We start from the raw sequence: 17,071 nt of genomic DNA, 5'->3' as shown, positions 1-17,071 counted from the left end.
ATACAATTAAAATAAATTGGATTGGCATTGTTCTAGCAAGGTTTCTCATAACCTTGTAAACCTGTCTAAATGAATCAGATTTTATAGATGAGCAGCATACGTGCAGCCGTATTCATGTAAAATGGAGCATTTGTATTTATCTTGCAGTAATTGCTTTGAAACAAATAGTTGAATAGTCGTCACGTTTACTACAAATCGATTGTTTCTTTAATTGATACAACGACCATCATATAATCCAATCAAACCAAGGTTGTTTTCATGCCAATCACCACGAAAAATGTCAGTCGATCTTGTCAAATTGCATAATACAATGCTTCCCAGTGAACTGAAAGTTTATTATGTACTTTGATACCTTTATTTAGTATTGAATTTTACATGAATACGGCTGTAAGAGTTCAAATAAACAAGAAATCAGATCATTATTGCCAATGTTACTTGTATTGTCAGTATTTATATCAAATAGTAAGAAACATCAAATTCCGGATCGTATTGTTTAATATGCGCAGAAAGGTACGAAGGATAGTTGAAGCTCAAACGTGATATTGAGGCATAAGCCTAAAGATGAATGAACTGCACACATAGTGATGTAGTCTATATGCGTATTCTGATACAAGGATAAAGCAGATGATTGATTAATAGTGCGTAAAGATTGGAGATAAGAGCAATAATGATGAAAAATAGCCATGCTATACAAGACTAGGCTCCGCAACAGCTGCGTAGGTATAGATTATGATATTGGAAAACGGTATTCATGATCAGTTGCAAAGCAAGTCAAGATATGCATCGATAAAAAATCTATTCAATTAAACTGATAAGCTCCTTGACAAATTTAGCAATTTCGTAGGACGAGCTAGCAAGTTTTTGTTTGAGAGCCTTGCTTTGTGGAGAGTTGATCATTGACGTGCCAAGTTCATCCAAACGGATATTTGCAGCGGCCAGTTCCTTCAAAATCTCACCGCCATTAGCACGATACGCTGCACCAGGCGGTCGATTCAATGTATCGCGAGAAACATCAACAAGATTATCAACAATGCTGGTAATACCACCAACAGTGTCCTTAAAGCCCTGTCCAAAGCTTGATGATTGCCGCATCGCATTCAAAAGAGACTGAATAGCTTGTACAATCAAATCAGTTTGCTGCTCCAAAAAAATTTTAAGCTCTTCAATCTCGTATGAACCATCTTCGGCTGAATCATTGATGCCGTTATTGTTTCTACCAGTGAAATTGTCTTGCTCGGTTGAGCCAAAGTCACCAGGCTGCTTTACTTCATCTTCATCAGTGCGAGAAATAGCGTTGGACAGTCCTGTGTGTCTTTGATAAATATGCAATAGTTCAACAATTGTTGCTGATAAGTCTGATGTAGCGGCTTCAAGAGAGGCGACTGTGTTGAGACTGAAGTTGGTGGCAAGACTTTTGGCAATTCCCATTTGGTGCGTCAACGCTGCCGAGAGTTTATTCTTGACATTTACAAGTTCATTTCGCTCATAATCCTCTAGTGCACATTCTGGATTGTTTTCATACGCCTCAGAGTCCTCTGTAATACTCCTACATGCAATAACAATCCCTTTCATGGCAACAAGAACACTTGTAGGATTCTCACTCCTATATGTTATAAATGACTGTTAGATCATGTACAAAAAGTATAAAATACTAGTTTAAAATAACCAAAATTCTAACATACCCTGACACAGAAACCAAATCATCAACAGCATTCTTGTACGAATCTACAAAATGCAGACTAACAATACCAGCATCAACAATATCATCGATATCATAGTCAATATTGACACGACCATTGAAGGGCTGTGGTGGTGATATGTGATTATTAGACGAGGCAGGTACAGGAGTGCCAGAGTTGAAATCATGTGAAATGGATCTTGATCCAGCACTATCTAGTCGTTTAATCTATTTAACATATAGTCAATAAAAACAAATTCAGTGTGAAATGAATAAAAGTAAGAGTCTATAAAGTAAACCATACCTCCTCTTTGAGTTTTTGAATTGTTTCAAGATGAGTTCTCTCGTAGCCTCTAAGCTCTTCATTCTTGATGGAGAGTTCCTTGATTTCCTCTAAAAGATTAGTGGCTTCGGAACGAATGTCTGCCGAGATCTATATATTGAACAAGCAAGTAATAGTCAAAAACTGTTGTAAAATAAACATAGAATGGCCTCAAGATAGGTCAAAAATATACTTGTTGCTGCTCATTATAATCGTCCTGTAAACTATTGTAATCCTGCCTCAAAATTTGATGATTAGAGTAAACTTCCTGATATACTTTATCCAACTCTTGGTATTTCTGTGTTAAATAAACGGTATTAGTAATTGTTACCTATCAAAAAGTATAGTTTGAGAGGCTGGTTGTAGCACAAACCTGTTTTTCACGACGCAAAGCAGAGTCGGCATCCATAAGTGCAGCTGCTTTGTTGGTTCTTTCGTTCTAAATAATAGTAGATTTATTTCAGTAAAAAGTATTAGTTTAAAAAAGCTATTAGCATGCATTATCAGAGATACGGTAGCATCACCTCCAGCTGAGCTTCAAGATCTGACAGTCGGGTTTGAAGAGAAATAATGATGGATTTGTAGTTGTCGCTTGAACGATCATCCTAAAGCATAGGGTTAGATATTGGCCAGATGCATTTTGTAAAATAAATCCACACGGATGCAAAGTTTACTAGTAAACATAGATAACATACCGTCATCATATTGTCAATGTTTGACATGAGATTTTCCAAAGATGCTTTGCCATCATTGGCAGGCAGTTTTGTTGAAGCACCATTTTGCACTTGATTTACACTCGGCTATTAAAATAATGGTATAGAGGAACGAATCAGACTGTGTTGGTGATTGAAAATCGATAAAACGGCAGATGCAGCAAATATTAGATATATTACCGTTTGAGAAGGTTCTTTTTCAGAAGACAAAGATTGCAGAGATGCTCCATTTTTGCTACTGCTTTCTAGTTTTTTAGGCACACTTTGGGGTTCATTAGATGCATTTGACGTATCACCAGTAGCGTATCTAGATTTAATTTCTGTAGCAATGGTAGGAAAACGAAAGTCAAGTTCAGAGTGAACGTCGCTTGCCAAGGTTCGAAAACGAGAGAGTGGAAGAACAGCAAGTTTTTGACGAGCTTGATTTCGCTTTGGATGGAAATCATTGCTGATTGGTAAAAAAGGATCCCCTGTATACAATTGTAGCGAGTTTAATTATACATGAGATTTGCACAGATGAATGAGCCAGTTTGTTATGACAAAAATCAAATCCTACCAGAGTCCGAAGTTCTACGTTTTAGCTCATCAAAAACATCAACCGAAAGTTCAAAAAATTGTTGAATAGTAAGTTTGGACAGTTTGTCACTGGCAATCGCTCGTTGCTTGCTTTGTCCATGACTGTGTTCAAGAGAATCTAGATGGGGAAGTAGAAATTCATGCAATGTGGCGTAATGAAGCGAAGCAAGTTCCATTGACTAGTGTAGATTTAACCAAGACAGCAATTAAATGTTACAAAAGCAGAGTTAGCATCGGTGAACAAAAACATCATACTATATGATGCACAAATGAAGACAAGGGACATGTTAGAGCAGTGATTCATATCGATCCATCAGCATTCTATGGCGAATAATAAGAGTATCGTGCTTGATTGAATCAGATGATTCCAGCAGCGAGCCAATCACATTGCCGTGACATGGAGTGCGAATCAGTATTGAATCTAAAATGCATCTGAAAATAAAAAGATACGGCATTGGCAGATGCAGTGACAGGCTGTAAATAGCACATAAATAAGTCAAGATGATCAACTGTTTTATGGTAGACCAGATGATGACAAGGGCTTCTTGTATGCCACAAGTCAAGAGATATAGTTGCCAGTTGTGTAGGCAAGGAACAGTCCATGATTTTAGATGGCCACATTGAAATCTCATTGCTACTATCAATAGAAAATAGTATGCATCACTACCATATCTAGCAATAACAAGAACTATAGCAAAAGGTTGGTTTCATTCATAAGAGTTGCTGGCTTCAAATGCAGTTCAAGGCTTGCTCGGGTGTTCATGTTCTGATGCCATACAGACATACGATAGTACCTTTGAAGTAGCATTCCCATTACCACTAGGAGTGTATGTAGCAGAGTCCATGTAATATCCAATAATTTGTATAAAAACAAAACCAACAATTCAACCCAAACAAGTTGGTCACGAACTTGGAAAGTCTTTGCAATCGGATCTTGCGACTACGAGTTGATGTTGCTGACATTTTGTCATGCTTTGAATCTGTCGAGTTGTTTCTGTATCAAAAATTCAATTCTAGAAACTGGTTTAGTCGCAAAGATCTGAGTTTGTTTAATGCTCATTGTAATACATTTGTCTTGTCTGTAATGTTTCGAAAATGTAATTTATTCATCCATCAATCTTGCAAATTCAATTGTAGGAATCTAAACCATTGTATTTCAGTTGCAACGAATCCCAAAAGCAAATTGAAACTTTTCCTTAATGTAATCATTGTATTTAACCACGGAAATAGCTATATCAACAAATCCCAAATAGTCAATGTAAGCATACCCGTCTTTTGCAATACAGTATTATGTAAGTGAGATCAAAACAAGTATACTTACTTGTGTGCAACAAATGGCATCTTGGAAACAACTGCAGGTTGGAATCGATTGCGAACCTTGACCTGAACTTCTGTACCAATTTTGTGGAATCCAGTTTGAATGTATCCCATACCAATGTTTTTCATCATGCTAGGAGATGGGCAACCGCTGGTAATCGTACCGATTTTGGTGCCATTGACCTTGTCGTAAATCTCGGCTCCCTCTACAGGTAGTAAAATAATCATTTTTCGATATAGACTAAGTATATAATCATCAAATATATTAAAAATACAGTTTTTTGGCAGTGTAAACTCACCACGAGCGGGAGCACCAGAAACAATAAAGCCAACGCGACGGTTAGCAACATCAAGCTGGACATTTCCCTTGGCAGTGACTTTAAGTTGAGACAGGATCTTGTCTGCACCAAGGAATCCACCTTCAGCTCGACGACGCTTTCCTATTTAACCCAAATATCAGAAACTCGTGTCAGTATAATTCAACATAAAAGATCGAGTACAAGACAAGCGATTGAATAAAAGTATCTACACACGCAACATACCAATCGTCCATGTCAAACCACCTTCGGCAGGGGTAATGTCTTCGTTCAAGTCATGTCCGTAAAGACAAAGACCTGCTTCAAGTCGCAGACTATCTCTGGCACCAAGACCAGCAAGCTCAACATGGGGATGGTCCAACAGTTTCTGAGTCAACGCGACCGCATCTTTGTGGGCAACGGAAATCTACAGTGGTGCAACATATAAGTCAAAACAAGTAGCATATTTATCGGGAGATTGCCAAAACTAAACAAGTTACTTCAAAGCCGTCTTCGCCTGTGTATCCGCAGCGAGATGCGTATACATCAACGCCGGCAATATCCATGTGGCGACTCGTCATGAATCCAAATTTGGATAAATCCTCCTTGGTTAGACTCTGAACCACAGTGGCAGCATCAGGACCTAAATTCAAAGCAATCCAATCAATCACCAGTTTAATTTTAATGTGAGAAGCAACACAACTTACCCTGCAATGCGATCAGGGAAACATTGTCAAGAACCTTGACATCGACATCTCCGCCCTTGTTCTGGAAATCAGCGAGCTGTTTGCGAATATGGGCAAGATCCTTATCAGCACAACCAGCGTTGGAAACAACGTATAGACCTTTATCATCCTGACGATTAATAACAGTATCGTCAATAATTCCTCCTTTTTCGTTGGTGAAAACGGAAAGAGTAGATGATCCCATCTGGAGACCGGCAATGTCACCGACAACAAGAGACTCCATGAACTTGACATGATCCTTGCCAGACCATCTTGATGATATAATACAAAAAATTAGTCAGGCACGATATAAAGATCACGAATAGGCAATGAGAACGATCCTATCCAGCAGTTGGTATCCAAAGGTGTTTTAAACAAAACTGCCCAAAATATTGGCCCAATCAAGCTGTGGATTAAATTTGATTTTTATAATGCAATGAATGCGTTAATCTTGATTGTGATGGAATGTACCTGGTTTGGAGCATATGGGATACGTCAAAGATGGATGCATGCTTCCTAGTCCAGAGATGAGAGTCGAGAACACCCAGCGAAGAGTACTGAACAGGCATATCCCAGCCAGCAAATTCTACCATTTTCCCTCCATTTTTAACATGAAAGTCATACAATGATGTACGCTTGAATGGCTGTCAAAGAATTAGTATTTTAAATTGCTCATATCTGGGTGTTTAATATACAGTAGTGGATGCAATGATATCAAAAGCCTCAATTCAGCTGTTCATGATCCATCAGATCGTGATGGCTGCATCTTGATGCTGCTCTCAAATTAGTGATTTCCATCTATCCAAACTGCCAAATTTCTCGACTGAAAATATGTACCTGAGAGCTAGGAGCAGATGCCATGCAACGCACCCATTGTGACCTGGAAGTCGTCTCAACAGATTTCCCGCCCAAACGCAGCAACGAGGCAGTAGAAAGCATTTTCCAAAATAGTTGTATGCTCAAGTTTTAAAGGAAACTTGCAATCTAATGGCCCATTCGTTGTCCTCAAAAAAATATTCAACCCGTATTCACGTCAAATGGAACTTATCTTTGGAATAATAGTTGAATATTCATTGTGCTTTCCTATTACAAATTGACTACTGTTCAATACACACAACTCTATCATATAATACAAACTATAGTTTTGAACCGAGATTATCCCCATTTTTCACAACCACGCATTCTGCAATCACCAAACTCGTCATTTTGTTCAAATAGTGGATTGGATTGTTCTCACTCAGTACATCAACACATTGATTTTGATGGATAAAAATTTATTGAGCCAAGATAATGAGAGATTGTGTTCCAAGAAATATTTCCATATGATATTTCAGGATTAGCTTAAGCACATATATAGAATAATTTGTCTGCTGGCATCCACTACTGTTTATTTGCCTTGCGTCGAGTAGATGATCTACTAGAGATACTAGCATTATCTTTTTTTTCTGATTTAGAGTCTGTAGGGTCAACTTTGATTCGCTTAGATCTACTTTTCATATGAACTGGTGGTGGTTCAGTATTTTCCACTATAGGTTCGGAAACATCCGTAGCAGATTCAGCTACCAATACCGATTTAGTTGATCGACCACGCTTTTTTGGTACGCTTGATATATCAAGAGCAACAGACTGCTCGATCATATTTTCAACCTTGACAACATGCTCTTTTGTAGTGGTGTCTGGTGCAGTATAGTTTAATCCTCGACGCGTGGCTCTTGGTTTGGCTTTGGTGGCCGCATTCTTGTCAACCTCATCAACCGTATCATTCACCACCAAAAGTGAATGCCTGGTCTCTATAGTTGACTCCAATACCTTTTTAGCTGTCTTTTTCTTGCGAGAAATAGGCTTCACTACAACCGCATCGTCATCGAGCTGTGGCTTCAAATTGATTTCAGAGTTGGGTTCAATGGTTTCTGTAATAGGTGCAGTCAAACTATCAGAGCTAGTTTTGTTATCGGTATCAATAGGATCCTCATATTTTAAAGTAGCTGGAACGCCACGTCGAGTTTGTTTTGTCTTGATGGCTGTTTTAGAATATTCGTCTTTTATCTCTGATGTTGCACGGGTATGTTTGACTGCACGCTGCTTGACTCTGACAGGCTCTTGCTCAAAAGTATCTGCCACTTGAATATGTCTTGTAGATCGCTTTACTTTCGCAGTAGTAGTTTCAGACACAGTGGACACTTCAAAAGGAGCATGAGTGTGTTCAACTGAACATTTCACTTCAACAGTGACATCTTTGGATTGTTTAGCATTGTTTTTTGTTTTTCGTTTTTCTATTACAACCAGTGCTTCAGGAGAGCCATTAGAGTCGCCAGATACAGCCGTGGCATCTTGCAAAACAGTCTTGGCATTCTGCTTTGTTTTCCGAGATACCAGTTCAGTAGTTGAAACATTGGTAGAAAGGCAATCAAGCACTGGTGCTTTCTGAGTTGTAGAAATGGTTTCTGTTAAAAACGATTGACTGAGTTTACGTGCGCGACGGCGTGTTTTACGGCTAGACAAGCGTGGGAATTCTTTTATCTGTTTAGAAGTGTTTACTGGAGTAGTTGACAAAGAAATGCCTTTTTTACTCACGTCTACAGTAGTATCTACTGCTACAGCATCTGAAGAAGCAATATTTGGAGTTGCTATTTTGGGAGTAGGTGTTGAAATTTTTGGTGTGCTGGTAAAACTCAGCATTCTTTGAACCAAACTAGCTGTTGAAGTAGGAGTGGTAGTCACGCCAGTATCAGCTGCGGTGTGATTGCCCATTTTCTTTGTCACTTTGGTACTCACCATTTTAGAGCCAAGTGGCCAAGCATCAAATGATTTTGCTGAAGCGCTGTGAAACGCTCTAGATGATAAAGTGCACGCTTTTCCTTTAGTTTTCTTGTGTTTTCCATCCAAGGAATGCAAGACAGAAGTTGGTTTTCCAGCATATTTGTTGGCTTTATCGGGTGTACGCAAACCCATTGTTGCTTGCTGGCTTTTAGCAGAAACCGTGAAACCTAGTGGACTCTTTGTATTTTCTAGATCAACATCGGCTACGCGACATGGATGAGGTGTAGCAAATATATCTGCTAAACCATTATAGTTGGTTTGGCACTCGGAAGCAGCCTTCTTTGGAGTGCGCATAAGATCCCGAATACCAAGATAAAGTATTTCTGCGGGTTGCTTTTGAGTTTTCCCATGCATTTTTTGAAACATTTTTGGGATGCGTGCTTGAGACATGTCGCATATGTTGGGTTGCTGAGACTTGATAGGAGTTACCCCATTCGTTCCCGTCTCTAGATTAGTTTGTGATGCACTAGATGATTTAATGCTGGACATGGCTGTCAAATTCTTTTTTAGAGATTGACAATTTTGAGCTGGAGTGGTAGAGTTTACATTTTTAGAAAAAGATGCCAGCATAGTAGATGGGGTAGACTTGGAAGCAGTAATCGGAGTGACATCAGTTCGAGTACTATGCAAGTGCTTTGGAGTACAAGAAGCATTGAGATTTACAACCAAAGAATCGTCTGCTAATACTGGAGTCTTTAAAATATCTGCCAATCCATCAAAGTCAACATCCACTTGAGCCTTGGGAGTTTTCATAAGCTTTCTCAATCCACGCATATCAGGCGTTGTTGTTGCCTTTTTTTGTCTTGACTTGGTTTTAGTATTTGAAGGCTTTAGAGTAGCAACCATGCTGGGTTTGCCAACTTCACAAGTATATTGGTCATTATCAACAAAATCATCTACTTGTGGTATGATTGGAATCGTGACAGTATCTATAATCTTGGCAGAAACATCAGCTGAAAAGAACTCTGAAGTTTGAATCTCGGCACAGGAAGCATCTTTGGTCCGGGTATCCATTTTTTTAATCAAAACCACTTCTTGTTCAGCGTCATTACCAAGAGTGTCAGCAAAGTCCGCGCACTCTTCAATAGTCTTTACATCTTCTACGAAGCTGGATATGGTAGGAGTGTTTAAAAGATTTAATGAGTTATCCAGATTCTGCTCGGTTTTGAGAGTTGAAAGTATTTCCAGATCATGCATGTCGGGGGTTGTAGCAGTGGAAGTATGTGATTCTTTAGTCGGAGTCTTGAGAAGCCAGGTTTCTTCTGTAGGTTGCTGATCAATACCATCTAATGTCAGTACACACTCCATCTTCAAAGGTTCAGTTGTTGCTGTGTTCTGCAGCTCGACAGGCTCAGTGTTGTTGATGTAAGATTTCGACTCGAGTGTTTCTTCGATTTTATCATATTCATGCATATCGATTGCTGTATCTTGTTTTAAATCAACGTCAGTACTAGTCTGCTCATTCAGTGATTCGGATGGCTTTAAGGACGTGGATGCTATATCACGTATCATAACGGGTGAACTAGTTTGTACGGCATCTACAGGTAGTGTAACGTTTTCTTCAAGTGAAAGTGGTGTTGTCTCTGTCACCATATCCAAAGTAATGGAGTCTATGTTATGCCAAGTGTCGGAATGAGTAGCGAGCATTACTGAAGATTCCGACAAGTCATCCAAATCTGAACGATCAATGCTATTTGAGTTGGATTCCACAGAATCATCTAGCATACCATTCAGACTATCTGCGAGTGAAATATCCGCAGAATCAGCATGCAGTGAGCTATATATAGTAGTTGGTCGATCCAACTGCACCACAGTAGCATCTGTTTGCAAAACAAGCTCGGATATGGCATTGACATTTTCAACTTTGCCAACAGTAGGCGACGATAAGATCAATGTGTCTGTAACGGCAGTAGAATCCAGATTATCAGCAACCGTATCAAACAAAACGGGTAGAGCCGGTATTGTAGCTTCATCACCTTGCACTGACTCAGTTTGTATCCAAGTAGTTTGTTTTTCAGTAATAACGGGACTGGTTGTAGACACCTCGGAGGAAGATTGAAAGGGTAGACTGTCTGGCTCGATTGAATTGAAACTACTCGAAAAGATCAAATTAGATTTGTCAAAAGCAATAGATTCTGCAGGTGCTTGCGTAACTACCGACATATCGGCAACTGTGCTCATACACGTGTTCTCAGTAGACAAATCATGCAGTTTTTCGCTGGAAACTTGGCAGAGAGGACTGACAGATAAAAGGCAGTCATTTTCAGTAGATTCTAAAGCAGTATTTGAAATTGCCACGTCATCCAACTGAGTAGGTGTAGAACCGCTTTTGTTGTAGTCTGTACTATTTAGATTCAATGGATTGCACGACAAATCCATCAATGATGACACATCCGTTTGTTGATTGTTTATCAGTGGCGATGACAACATACTAGAAAGCTCTGTACCAGTTCGACCCAAACTCTTTCGCTTTAAAGCAGACTTTAAAACAGATCCAACTTCAAAATCGGCATGGTGTGCACGTACTTTTTCGCCACGACGAATAGGAGTTGATGGAGGATGTTTACTATCAAAGATTTCAGGATTAAGCTAAAAGGATAGCCAGTTAATAAAACAAAAGGAATGTATACACTAATTGGAAAATCTAAAGCAGCCTTTAAAATCATACTTACAGGTGGTCCGAATCGAATGCCGCGCTTGGGAGCAATATCAGATGGACTGTTGTGAACTAGACTGAGGTTCGCGGAAACAGTAGGCGAAGAACAAACCTGTGCATCATTTTTTCCTACCAAAATTTCAGCATGCATAGCAGATGCTGCAGTTTGAGTTTCATTACAGCCTTTTGGTTGTGTTAAATTATTTCGGAATAAAAACCGATTCGCGAGTTCTTTAGATCCAAAAGTTGTAGACTTACTAGCCGTGACAGGCTTGGCTACAATTGGAGGAGTCGTAAAAGTGTGTTTGAATGGAGCTGAATTCGAAATAATATGACTAGATCGAACTTTGACTGGGGTTAGCATATCATTGACGGGAGCAGGACATTCGGGTTGTTCAATAAAAGGTTTTATAGGCACTGAAGTTGGCAATTGTGTGGAATGATTTTCCGTCATGGCTGAACTGTCATCAAAAAGCGAGATATCCGCAATAGGTTTGGGATGTGGATTGGGTTTGGCAGTAGCAACGAATTTGTCCAACTCTCTCCAAAAAAGACTGGTGGTGAGACCTGTGGCTGGACTGTTGAAAACGTTGATGGAAGATTCAGATATAGAGCGTGCCAACGGAGATGCGCATAGAGATTTTTTAGCAGGCGAGTTTACTTTGGCAGATAGCATATTCTGAACGCGCAAAGGTATGCTTTGTAGTTTACTTGGGGTGGAGGAACTGCCTTTTGTCAAACTATCTGCAGAGGCTTCCAAGCCATTTATTTGAAAGACAGTCGTTAACGAGCTTGATCGCGCAGTTAAAGCAGCATCAGAAAACTTGGCAAGTTTTGGAGTTTTAGAAACCCCGCTAGTCTTGGGTGAACCAGACAGTGTTCTTTTACTACTGTTTGTGGCAGCCTTGATAGATGGTGATTCAAGTCCGGTCGTGTTATTTGTAGAGGCTGAACTGGTTGCTAAAGCACAAGGAGATCGATGTGTATGCTCAGCCAATGTAGCCAAATTAACCCCAACCTTTTTAGATGGTGTATGTCTTGAGCTCGACTGCGGCGTTGTAGTAAATCGATTTGGTAGTTGAATTCCTGTAGAAATAAAAGGACTCATGCTATCGTTTTTTAAAACTCCCAAAGTTTTGGAAAAACCACGCTGCACATCCTGTGGGGTACTTTTTGTCTTGTTTTCAACCGCTTTAATTTTCAAGAAATTGACAGTAGATTCTGTCGATGCATTAATAGCTGTATTGATTGAAGTGGGTGCATTTTTTTCTAAAGCATCCTTGACACATGATACTGTAAGAGAGGATTCTGAACAATCCGTTTGATGCTGTAAAGGTGTTTTAGATTGTAGTTGTGAAAAAGCCGTTGACGGGCAGACAGAATCAGTGCCCATCTCTAAACCACTCGCACCTGTTGCTTCCTTGGAGTAATTTGCGTTGTAAGCTTTGTGTGATTCTATAGTAGCTATAGGACTCAAAGAGTTGACATTGCAAGCCAAAACTGAACAGCCTTTTGAAGCAGATCTAGTGTTTTTTTTGTGCGAACAGATTAAAGGTTCATTGGGCAGTGGAGTTTCTACTCTAAAGCTTTTAGAGTGAGAAATCGACATCTTTTTTGATGGACTGGTATGTCTATCGGAGCTAGTAGAGGGTTTGATTTCCTGAAGCGGTTCTAGTGTTTCAAGAGCATTCTTAGTAGTATCTGTTAAAGAGGCTGATGTTTCAAACAGTACTCGACGAGTATGAATAGATTTAGACTGGGGAGAATGTGTAGGTTTCAGGTCAGAGTTATCTTTACGTATAGTTGCATCAAGAGATTTCTTGAAAAGGGCACTGTTGACAACGCTTTGGGGATTTTCTTTTTCTGCAGCAAGAGGTGTCTGGACTCCATTACGATGATCCTATTTCAGAAATATAGTTTTAGAATAAACAAGATTACATTTTGAAACACCAGTCAGGGGTAAATACCTCCGAGTACTCGAATCTAAATTTCCTGTCACCAATATTGATCAAATCTTGATGCAAAAGCAGCTGTTTTACAGAAATCATTTTCCCATTTACACCTGTCCCATTGGAACTCTTGTCAGTAATATATGCCTGTATATTAAATTTAAAATTCCATCAAAGTTTAGAATACAGACATGATCACATCTGGACATTCAAGTAGACTTACATCTCCAGTGGATGCATTAATTTCAATAGCAGCATGACATTTGGACACATCAAGAGGACGTAGTCGTATATGGCAGTTGGCATCTCTACATGAATCAATTCAATATTGACAAATTGGGTTAGTAATGATAGATATCCAAGCCATTACTAGTCACGCGTCTGGACATTAAAGACGACTTGTATTAATGACAAACCCACTAGATATGGCTTACCTTCCAATAAAGGTGGTCTGATTCATAATTGGAAATGCTCTAGGAATATAAAAGAGTAAAGCAACAAGATTAGTTTTTTTTGATTTTAGAGGCTGAACTGGACTAGATATATGAAAGTTCATTATGCAATGAGGTTATCTAGAATGTTATAATTGTATGTACTATAGAAAGCAGTTTTGAATATAAACAGTATTTCAGAGGACTTGAGTAGTAAGCAATGGAGTGTTGCAACACCAGCCATGCAGTGATTTTGAAGCTAGTTCATTGCACACATCTGATGTAATATCCGACCATGATATTGTGGACTGCAAGAATAGAAAGAATCCAGTCCAGTTGAATGCTAATTCATATCTAGTTACCCTCCATCCTGATTATTACGCTTGATTACAACGATAAGCCCGTACGGAGGCTCCATGACAGTGTTGATAGTCTTTGAAGCTTTTAAATGTCAAGTCGTTGCAATTCGGACAAGAAAACTAACCAGAAATGATGGAATCTATTGAGCATCGCACAGTCAGTGGAAACACTACAGCCAATTCACGAGTTATGCTTCTGCCTTTGATGGACAATCTGTCTGATCAATCTGGTAAGCAGCTTTATGTCAACATCTTAATATTATTCATTGCTAACACTCGCTGCTAGTTGATGTCAGAGTCTTGTCCTTGCCTAGTCCTGCTACTGGTCTTGCTTCTGCCTTTTTGCTTGTTCCAACTACCAAGACTCACTGCAAGACTCCTGCACTCTTTCAGGTTCATCTTGTAGAAGCTCCATTCAAATCATGGGCTATTGACAATCAGATCATTGCTGGCAAGTACTGTCACTGTATTTCTACATGTCTCGAGTAACTAACTTTTAGTGATTAGATGGTTCTCTTTATGTTACTACTCCATACGATCCGCTTTTTGTTCTTGCTCCAATACTGGACTTTCATAGACAAAAGGTTTCTTGAAACTGCTTCATTATGTATGCAACACGTTGGATTTCAAGTTTAACCTTTTGATCAACTCACTTGTTTAGAGCACTGAATCACCTGGACGATTCATGCAATGGACGGATCTGGTTGTTGATGACAATTTTCCAGATTTTGCTCTCTTGGCTTCAACACTTGATGAACATATCATTTCTAGTATTTGTGATATCAACGGTATGTCATGTTTAATTCGATTGGTTGGAGTTGTGATGCATTTTTAATGGTTTCATTTGTTCAATGTCAATTGTAGATATTGAAAACATTGGCTTGTTTTATAGACTATCAGATTCAAAATTCCTTGCTTGGCTTAACGCCAAAGTAGATCGATTAGTTGTCAAGGCCAGCAATGGCAGTATTCCTGCATTCATTCCACTTATCGAGGACGCTAAGCTTCTACATAATACACCAGCAGGTATTACTAATTCTTGCACAATCTATTACCAATTCAACATCTCGCTGAATCTGATTTTTGATGAATGTATATCTAGACACATTGCTGTATCAACGTATCGCATTTCAGACCATTGCTGAACATCTTACGCCAAAATGGAAAGAAATGTTCTTGGATCATTTGGGGTAAACCACTACTTTGATTGATTGATGTATACCAGCCATCTTACAATAGTGTACTTGTGTAGATTTAAAAATGACCCGATTTGGTCCAAACAGCATGTGTACTTTAATTCCGAAATCACAAAGCGAACGGCATCTTCGCTACCAAACACCTCGACAAAGCCAACTAAGCAGGTAAGCTATTTCATTGCAGTATTGTTTGATTGATAAACCAAGAATGTGATACCGTTTGAAACCTAAATCATTTGGATGACGATAGATCAAATTGTCTCGTGGACAGCATAATATTGCCAAAGCTAGCAAAAGTGGTATGAAACCTCTCACATCTTTTTTCAAGCCTGCTACTACCAAACCTAGTTCAAAGTAATATATGATCAGACTATTTTCATTTGATCTATTGTTTTGTGTAGACTTGAACTGGATTTTTCGTGATGCAGTTATGTGGCCTAGTTGGATTACTGTTTTAGTATTTTGATGACATTGGGAGAAATCAAGTAGTGCAGCCCTGACCAAATCGTAGTAATTCCTGTAGCATATCTATTTTCAATCATTTCAAACCCAAATGAAGAATGAGCACAGGCTAGATAGCATGCGTAAATGATGGTTTGTGCATATCCAACTTTGGGATGAAATCAGTATACTTACTGAAGACATGTCAAGAAAAAATGCTCGGTGAGACCAATAATTGGCATGGATATTGATGCAGCCATGAGTGCCAACTGCAAGAAAGTGTTGATTTTGGAAATCAATGGTGGATGAACCTCGGCGGATGGTAGCGAAACGTCAAAGTATCTTGCAATAGTTTTCTATGACATATCAAGATTAGTCAGTATAGTAAAATCGTATGAATAGATTGTATGCTTACTGGTGGAGAAAGAGAGATATATCTATAGAATGCAGTAGCAGCAACCAATGCGATATCTCGAAATATAATCAGTGATGCCAAATAAACTACACATTAAACTCGATGGAATTAGTATAACTTGAGATCAAACGTGGATCGAGTCCGTCATTTAAACATACATGGAACCAGTCCAGCCTGACACAGAGAAACAGCCAAGGTGACCATTAGGATCTTATCGGCGGCAGGATCCAATACTGAGCCCAAAACAGTTTTTTGGTTGTATTGACGAGCCAAAAATCCATCAAGCAAATCAGTGAATGCAGCAACAGCCAATAAACCACATGCCATAGTGAAAGACTGTTGAACAATCAGATACCCAATTATAGGAGTCATGAGTATTCTAGAGACTGTCAATGCATTGGGCAGTGTATATATATTTTCTGTAGGATATTTGGGTAGTTTGACAACTGGTTGCTGAACAGATGAATCCGACTGAGAAACTGCTGGTTTTGGAGATGGAATAGTAGAATAGGATCGCTGATATGCAGTTGAGCAAGTGAAGTGGGTTTCATTTGTAATCCTAAATCGATGTCGAGTTGAGCCATATTGCCAAACACGGCCATTCTGGATAGCGAGTAGCATTAACGACGATGGTTTGGAATAAAATTCAGTAACATGCGTTGGCAGAGTCCATCTATGTCTGATGGAGGGAATATAAGAGATGGATTGTGAAACGCAACCCAACAGTCTTTTGCATACTGGATATAGCAATGGCATACTATGGATTATGGTTGGGATTTGCTGCATATTTGATGGGTTGCATCAAGAAATAAAAATGCAATCTATGAAATATTTCTAGTTGAAAACTATACAAACTTGCAACGAGTGTCCAGCAATTGCAATATTATTTCACAAATACTTTTGGTAAGAGTTTTATCCAACACTTGAAAGGTTACATCTAATTGTATTCCATTCATTGCTAATGTCCACTAAGTTGCTGGAATTACTTTGAATTTTGTAAAACCGAGTCGATCGTATGAAAGAAATGCAAACAACATTACAATTCCAAACAATATTCACTAGTTTCCGTTACAGGAGTGAAATCAAGTCAACTTTAAATATTTGAATTGCAACCGATTTTTAACAATTTTAATTTGCTAAAATCTTCAATATTCAACTTGACTCTTCAAGTCATCAA

At 38.9% G+C, this 17,071-nt stretch overlaps 4 protein-coding genes across 4 annotated transcripts; 1 reads left to right on the top strand and 3 right to left on the bottom strand.

The window, feature by feature from the left end:
• Positions 1–335: 335 nt before the first annotated feature.
• BATDEDRAFT_35276 (uncharacterized protein) lies at positions 336–4,134 on the bottom strand (the record flags this gene model as incomplete). Its single annotated transcript, XM_006679499.1, has 10 exons — positions 336–1,603; positions 1,683–1,906; positions 1,983–2,111; positions 2,194–2,298; positions 2,374–2,439; positions 2,525–2,605; positions 2,696–2,800; positions 2,894–3,183; positions 3,270–3,468; positions 4,084–4,134. The coding sequence occupies 10 exons, from the start codon at positions 4,132–4,134 to the stop codon at positions 796–798; spliced, it is 2,058 nt and encodes a 685-aa protein (XP_006679562.1). The 3' UTR covers positions 336–795.
• Positions 4,135–4,363: 229 nt separating this feature from the next.
• BATDEDRAFT_16867 (glycine decarboxylase subunit T) lies at positions 4,364–6,591 on the bottom strand. The gene is made up of 8 exons (XM_006679324.1): positions 6,465–6,591; positions 6,099–6,271; positions 5,610–5,899; positions 5,403–5,545; positions 5,149–5,329; positions 4,906–5,046; positions 4,611–4,812; positions 4,364–4,519 (listed from the first exon to the last, which is right to left on the bottom strand). The coding sequence occupies exons 1-8, from the start codon at positions 6,564–6,566 to the stop codon at positions 4,504–4,506; spliced, it is 1,248 nt and encodes a 415-aa protein (XP_006679387.1). The 5' UTR covers positions 6,567–6,591; the 3' UTR covers positions 4,364–4,503.
• A 7,381-nt stretch (positions 6,592–13,972) lies between these two features.
• On the top strand, positions 13,973–15,396 carry BATDEDRAFT_89148 (uncharacterized protein; the record flags this gene model as incomplete). Its single annotated transcript, XM_006679673.1, has 8 exons — positions 13,973–14,072; positions 14,129–14,293; positions 14,350–14,426; positions 14,504–14,630; positions 14,707–14,868; positions 14,945–15,032; positions 15,095–15,203; positions 15,289–15,396. The coding sequence occupies 8 exons, from the start codon at positions 13,973–13,975 to the stop codon at positions 15,394–15,396; spliced, it is 936 nt and encodes a 311-aa protein (XP_006679736.1).
• Positions 15,397–15,484: 88 nt separating this feature from the next.
• On the bottom strand, positions 15,485–16,314 carry BATDEDRAFT_4359 (cardiolipin synthase; the record flags this gene model as incomplete). Its single annotated transcript, XM_006679268.2, has 4 exons — positions 15,485–15,566; positions 15,675–15,835; positions 15,895–15,980; positions 16,053–16,314. Coding segments are annotated over 4 exons (591 nt in total), but the record flags the coding sequence as incomplete, so codon positions are not given.
• Between the last annotated feature and the right edge of the window lie 757 nt (positions 16,315–17,071).

Source organism: Batrachochytrium dendrobatidis (assembly GCF_000203795.2).
Source record: "Batrachochytrium dendrobatidis JAM81 unplaced genomic scaffold BATDEscaffold_7, whole genome shotgun sequence".
Taxonomy (NCBI): Eukaryota; Fungi; Chytridiomycota; class Chytridiomycetes; order Rhizophydiales; genus Batrachochytrium; species Batrachochytrium dendrobatidis.
This window is presented reverse-complemented; position numbering and strand designations above follow the sequence as displayed.

Excerpts from the sequence above, each read along its gene's own strand:
- BATDEDRAFT_16867 (XM_006679324.1), bottom strand. The coding sequence starts at position 6,566 with ATGCTTTCTACTGCCTCGTTGCTGCGTTTGGGCGGGAAATCTGTTGAG. Across the intron at positions 5,546-5,609 it reads TTCCCTGATCGCATTGCAGG|GTCCTGATGCTGCCACTGTG; the intron begins GTAAGTTGTGTT and ends CTTTGAATTTAG. Across the intron at positions 5,330-5,402 it reads CAGGCGAAGACGGCTTTGAA|ATTTCCGTTGCCCACAAAGA; the intron begins GTAACTTGTTTA and ends GCACCACTGTAG.